Source organism: Microtus oregoni, unplaced genomic scaffold (assembly GCF_018167655.1).
Source record: "Microtus oregoni isolate MIOR12 unplaced genomic scaffold, Mior012 000006F_ref0000085, whole genome shotgun sequence".
Lineage (NCBI taxonomy): Eukaryota > Metazoa > Chordata > Mammalia > Rodentia > Cricetidae > Microtus > Microtus oregoni.
In genome coordinates, this window is record NW_024543065.1 from 46,668,168 (window position 1) to 46,674,972 (window position 6,805).

General features: G+C 54.2%; 1 protein-coding gene across 3 annotated transcripts; it reads right to left on the minus strand.

Moving 5' to 3' along the window:
- Positions 1-835: 835 nt before the first annotated feature.
- On the minus strand, positions 836-5,783 carry Zbtb45 (zinc finger and BTB domain containing 45). Of its 3 annotated transcripts, none has more exons than XM_041653766.1 (3): positions 5,555-5,783; positions 2,167-3,478; positions 836-1,459 (listed from the first exon to the last, which is right to left on the minus strand). In XM_041653766.1, the coding sequence occupies exons 2-3, from the start codon at positions 3,476-3,478 to the stop codon at positions 1,203-1,205; spliced, it is 1,569 nt and encodes a 522-aa protein (XP_041509700.1). In that variant the 5' UTR covers positions 5,555-5,783; the 3' UTR covers positions 836-1,202. The 3 variants fall into 3 exon arrangements, with proteins under 3 accessions (XP_041509700.1, XP_041509703.1, XP_041509702.1); XM_041653769.1 differs by lacking the exon at positions 5,555-5,783 and adding an exon at positions 5,318-5,389; XM_041653768.1 differs by lacking the exon at positions 5,555-5,783 and adding an exon at positions 5,050-5,187.
- Between the last annotated feature and the right edge of the window lie 1,022 nt (positions 5,784-6,805).

The window sequence follows — 6,805 nt, forward strand, 5'->3', positions numbered from 1 at the left end:
CTGGGTTCTCTAGTACTGGGAGTCCAACATCCAGGGTTCAAATGTCCTCACAGCAGCCTGGCCCCCAAGAGCCCTCCTAGGCATCTCACGAGTGGGATGTCCAACATTCATGTCCATCAGGAAGGGGGAGGGAAAACCTTGAGTCTTAAAGGTTTCTGGTTGGAAGGGAGACTCAATTTCTGCAATGTGTATGTAGCCGCCAGCATTGGGACTGGGATTCCCCTCCCCACAGGGTTGAACACTTCAAGAAAACTGGATGACTGTTACATATGCAGGCCACCCACCTAAATCCCAAAATAAAAGTTCAGGCTATCAAACCAAATTGTGCCTACCTGCCCAGGAAATCTCAAGGGACTGCAAAGGTACAACCCACGAACGTGGGGACCAAGCCCCAAGCCCATAACTCAAAAAGCCTACTAGGCATGTACTGGCCCAACATCCTTTATTAGAATGGAATCCTAAAGTTCCATGGTAGGTCCATCCGAGTCTCCACAGGCGCCCAATGAGGAAAGGGAAATCCAGACTGAGGGTGAGTGTAGGTCCCATGGGTCTACCCCTGCTCCTGGGTTTCATCTTGAGGACAGTTTCTGGTCAGCCAGCTAAACATCCTGTTTGTTCCTGTGCTCCCTCTGCCCCACCTGGTGATTAGCTTCACCTTGGGCGTGGTAATTTCCCACCTGCCTGGGGGGTATTTCATTGTGCAGCAGCTAGGTATTAAGGTTTTCCCTAAACTTGAATAAACGGCATTCGGCTGATCTTCTTTCGAATGACCCAGGTCTCTTGTGTGTTCTTTCAATCTCCAGGCCCTTGCCCGGCTCACTTACAATGGTGAGTGAACTATACCGAAAATAGCACAGCAGCCGCAGGCGTTACAGGTGAGGTCAGAGAATTCTAGCCCAGCACTGGGGCAGAGGATAACCCTAGACATCATATCCCGACAGGGGGTAGGGCAAAAATCCCATATCAGGTTCCAAGAGTCTGTGGACCCAGCTCAACCTGGAAATGGTCTAGATCTCTGAGGCGGTAGGGTCCCTGACCATCCTCTACCCCGCCATATCCCATCCAGAGATGCCAAGCATGTGTAGGAGGGATATAGGGTTCTGGGTCCCAAGTCCAGGGAAAACAGGTGAGAGCCTTCCGGTGGAGTGGATCTAGTCCAAGGGTCTGACTGCACCTGCGCACTGAGTACAGCTGGATCCCAATCAAGGTGCAGGGTGAGCTGCCAGGTGGCGCTCCAACAGTGCGCGGTGTGAGAAAACCTTGCCACAGGCAGGGCAGGGTGCACGCTCCGGCCGGTGTGTGCGCATGTGCACATTGAGCGAGCTCTTCTGCGTGAAGCGCTTGGCACACACAGCACACTGGAAGGCTCGCACGCCCGTGTGTGTGACCATATGCTTGAGCAGGTAGTCGCGCAGCGAGAAGGATCGCCAACACACTGCGCACTGATGTGGCTTCTCCCCTGCAGACGACAAAGCAAGCCACACACACATTAGTCCATCCTGCTCTCCCTGGAGCCTGTCCTTGGTAGGGACTCCTCTATTCTCCCCTCCCGAGTCAGGTCGGAAACCCTTTGCTTGTCAAGGAAACCACTCTGGGATCCCACTCTGCCAGGAAGCCCTCTCCCAAACCCACATCTTCATTCAACTATGCCACCGTCTGCCAGGAACCCTTAAAAGGGAACTAACTCTACCTGTCTGGAACAACGCCCATTGCCCATTTGGGCTACACTCAGATCTCTCCTACTTCAAGGATTTTTCATCTTCAGTTCACACCTCGGCTGGCATTCGCAGACCCTTCTCTACTCAGACCCATATTATGAGCCACTTTTATAGGAAATAAACCCACGTTCCTTCACCATAACTCTCTTCCTGCTTCCTGCAGCTCCCACCCCCGAAGCTGGTCAGTTCCCCACCAACACTTCCTTTAACCTGACCAGCCCAGGCTGAAGCTAGCTTTCTAAGGCCTTAGTAGGTCTGCTTTGGAAGGGCAGGTTCCCACTTCCCAATCAAGCGCTTTACACGGGGGAACTAAGTTAGACTTCTAAGACTAACACAAAACAAAGCACCTCAAGTGCCTGATCCCACCCAGGAACCAAATGTCCAACGATTAAGGGGTTCAGAAATCTGTGTGAGTAGAGACGGCGATTTCCTTTCCTCTCGCACTCACCAGAGTGGATGAACATGTGTTTGGTGTAGTTTTTCCGAGAACTGAAAGTCTTGCGGCAGTGACTACACTCATAGGCGGGTTGCTCAGCACCCGAGGCACCGGGGACGCGCACAGGAGGGCCTGAGATGGCTGTTGCAGGAGCAGCAGGGGCAGCAGGTACAGCCGGGGTTTCTCCTAGCTGAGCACTGGGGGCTGCATCTGGCTGGAGCGTGGGGTAGAAAGCGGGAGGGGGGGCAGGGGCTGGCCCTGATGGAGCCGGAGGTGTTGGTGCTGGCGGCCCTGGGGCACCCAAATGAAAGGGGAAGAGAGCCACGGGGGGTCCAGGGGTCTTCATGCCAGTGGGGCGAGGCCCAGCCAGGGCACAGTCAGGTGGGGCAGAGATTTCCACCGGACAACTTTCTGGACCCCCGTTGCCTTCCGCTTCATGCCAGGCGGACACGTAACTATCTGGGAACACATCCTCGGTCACCGTAGTCCCCCGAAGGAAATCTCTCCCGGTACCACCATAATCAGTGATGCCAGTGGATGCAGGCGGGTCCTCACGTGCGCTGTCAGCTGCGGTGGCGGTAAGGAAGCCCCCTGAGCAGTCGGGGAAAGCAAGGGGCGCCTGGCTCTCACCCGGGCCTACGCCGCCGCCTTCACCTTCTTCAGCGTCGGTCTCTTCATCGGTCTCTTCGTCGTCATCCTCTTCACCTCTATCTTCAGGGGCGGCAGTCAGCACCGGCTCGGTATCCGGCCCCTCAGCCTTAATAGGTGCTGGGGGTGCAGGCAGCTGCAGACGTGCAGGCTGGCGCTGTTTGCGGCTGTGCGCTGCGCTGGGGTGACCCGGGGGGCGGGCCGCCAGCAAGTGGCGCAGACGGTGGCGCAGTTGCGCGGGAGCGAGTGGAGGGGGCACGGGTGGTGGCAGAGGTGCAGGTGCGGGGGTGCTGGGGACACGGGCACGCGCAATGATTTGCGTGCACTCATCAATGACGGTTTGGATGCGAAGCACCGACGCTGCTGTGAGCACCTGCAGCGCTTCACCCTGAGCCACCACCAGGGAGCCACTGTACAGGAACTCGACCAGCTGGCGCACCGTCTGCGCAGGCACCACTGGTGGCACACGAATCTCTGAATGGCCAAGCAGCAGCTTATCCTGGAAGAAGGGCGAGCCCGCGGCCAGCACGCAGCGGTGCGCACGCAGGGAAGCTTCACGGATGCGCACAGTCACATCGCAGAAGTGACCGCCTAGCCTCTGCCCATTGAGGGTCTCCAGAAGTGAGCGCGAAAAATTCTGTAAGTGGATGTGGTGCACAGCCTCGGTCGCTGCCATCTGCGGGATGAGGAGACAATGGGGGTTGGGCTATCAGCTAAGGACTCTGTCATCCTATGTCCTGGTCCCTTTAATCCTTATCACAGAACCCAACGGTGCACCACATCCCCAGGCTGGGCCGAACTCATACATCCCTCCTCACAGTCCCTGAACCAACACATAAAACACGTCAGCACTCCTGGCCTAGTTACTCTTCAGTGCCCTCCATCCCTGCAACACCAGCATATATATCCCGTTTTCTGCCCCAAAGAGGATCTAGATTTAGCCTCCTTCTGGGAACTTATCTATCCCCAACTTTAATATCTTTAAATCACAGGATTGTCCTCCTCCCAAGGGGGCGGTCTTGTTTAAAACAAATGCCAGGGGGGCTGGAGAGATGGCTCAGTGGTTAAGAGCAATGGCTGTTCTTCCAGAGGACCCAGGTTCAATTCCTAGCACCCACATGACAGCTAACAACTATCTGTAACTCCAGTTTCTGGGGATCTGATACCTTCACATCAATCCACATAAAATAAAGTTAAATAAATTATTTAAAAAAAAAGAAGAAGAAACAAATGCCAGTAACTCCCATTCAAAACTGGCTACCCTGTCTCATTGAGAACGACCTCCCAAGGAAACAATACGCTACTATCTCATCTCCAAGCTACTCATGACCCTTTCCTCTATGGTTGTTTTCTTTCTTTTCTATTCTCCCCTAGCCAGATTTCCTTATCCTAGCACCACTAAGGCCCAAGACTACTACTTCAGAAGCAGGTGCCACTAACTGCTGTGTGGGGGTGGATGCACCTGCCTCCTGGCAAATACGGGAGCAGTTCTTCAGGCTGGGCATCAGTGTCCCCTCATACCCAAGGAAAGCAAATAAATACTACTTATAACAAAGCACTGCGGCCCTGTCTCTTTTTTACATCAGCTGAGCCCTGAGGTGCAAAGAAACCACACACAAGGGATGTGAAAGACCAGCAAGCTGAAAACCATCACACTGCGTTTCAATCCTCATATTTCCTATGCACCCGAGACTATCATCCTGGCCCTGACGAGACTGAGGCCCTGGAAAAGGGAAGAAACTCCTCTCCCTCTCTCTCTCTCTCTCTCTCTCTCTCTCTCTCTCTCTCTCACACACACACACACACACACACACACACACACATGAGCTAAGAAGCTGAGATCTGCCAGGTAAGCCACCAAGTGGGTAATTCCAGGTCTCTGGGCCTGTTTTCTAAGAATGTTACAATTGGTTCAGACTGCATACAACTCTGCTCCAAGGGAGAGAATCAAGATACAGGATACACCCTAACACCCGTCTCTCTGGGGCCTTGGCTCCTGAGTGAGTGGGACCCCATTAAATCCTGCCCCTATACCAGGGCTGAGAACTTAGATTCAACGGTTCTATATCCTTAACACAAAACACGTCCTTCCCTTTGGCCAGGCCGATTCCTCCCTTTCTCTCAAATCATCTTATACACTGTGCCAGTTACCACCAGCCTGGACTGCTGGAAGTCACCTTGTAAGTCCCTCCACACCCCCACCTCCGGACATTTCCCTCACGCGACAGCCAGAGGGAGCCTGCTAACCTAGTTTATCTGAGTCCTCTGTGACGATGAATTAATTCTTCAGACAAGGCTTTGCACCTGCCTCTGCCAGCGGCCTCCTTTTTCAACTTGTGTGCCAACCCATAGGTCCTAAACTCCTCAAATCCACCCTCCACCCCCACCCCGCTCCCCGGAGGGCTCGGACTCCTCAGATGCCTCAGGACCTTCCTGGATGCTCGAGAACAAAGACACACTCTCGACCACATCTACTGCTGTATTCTCGCCACAATGTCCTCTCCATGCCATGCACCTTGCTCCATCAACCTGTCTCTCTCCCACCCTGTGCCAGAGCTCCCTTCGGGCCCACAAGGACCACACCGACTGTTTCCCGCCTCTGCAGCCTTGCCCGCGCCCTGCCCCGATCCTGCAGCGCCCTCTCGCGTTCGCCACGCGTGCACCGATCCTCACGCGGGCGTCCCTCCCCCAGCACGCCCGGGCCTTCCCTCTGACTCTGGGACGTGACCGAGGGATGCCCGCTGGACCCCACCTCCGACTCCTCGGGCACCAGGTCCTGCAGTGGCTGCCTCTTGCTTGTCAACTAGAAGGCCGCACTTCCGGGCCGCGAAACGGAACCGATGGCCGCGGCGCAGGCGGAACGATAGTCGGGAACACGTTTCCGGTGTTTCTCTTAAGACTAGGCAGTCTTCCGGCCTGGTTCGCGTCAAAACCAAATCCCAGAAGCTAGGATGGCGGAGGAGCCAGGGATCAGTGGGCCTGAACACGCTTCCGTCGCCAGACTGGTGTGAGTGAGCCGTCAGTCAATTCTCTGGCCACGCCCTCGGTTTTCTCAGCCGGACTGGAGAGGGCGCACGAACCCGGAGGCTGAGGGCCTGGACCTCCTTTGGTGGCTTTTCTCCTAAAGCGGAGAAAAAGGTTCTCTTGAGTCTCTCCTGCTCCCAAGCCAGATGAGGACGCTTTACAGGGCTCCCCTGTAGTCTCCCAAAGAACACAGGCCCGCCTTCCCAGGGAAACATCCTCATTTGGTGTTCCCACCTTATCCCACCCAGACCCCCAGAAATTCACTACTCTCTAAATGAATGGTTATGGAATCAATGCCGCAGCTTGGCCACAGATCAGAATAGAGGGTAGCTCATGAAATGGGGTGGAAAGTAGACAGGCACCAAACAGGGACCAGTTGTGTCAGAGAGGACAGCAGTCATCCAAAAAGGCACCCTTAACTAAATCTATCAAGAGATAGGTTGACCTTCCTTTACCCTCCATTCTTTTTTTAATATTTATTTATTTATTATGTATACAATATTCTGTGTGTATGCCTGCAGGCCAGAAGAGGGCACCAGACCTCATTACAGATAGTTGTGAGCCACCATGTGGTTGCTGGGAATTGAACTTAGGACCTTTAGAAGAGCAGGCAATGCTCTTAACCTCTGAGCCATCTCTCCAGCCCCTACCCTCCATTCTTGAGGTCAACCAGTCAGCTACCACTTAAGACCATCCAGGTACCAGTAAATAGGGCTGGAGAGATGTAGGGAGCCCTGGGTCTCCATGTACCTGGTACTGTGGTGTTTAGCAGGGCTGGTGCCTCAGGAGGACAATGTCAGGGTTTTTTGTTCCCCATCCTGGACAGATGCTGGAGAGCTGTGGGTTTTTTTTGTTTTTTTTTTTTTGTTTTTTTTTTTTTTGGTTTTTCGAGACAGGATTTCTCTGTGGCTTTGGAGCCTGTAGCTCTGTAGACCAGGCTGGTTGCGAACTCACAGAGATACGCCTGCCTCTGCCTTCC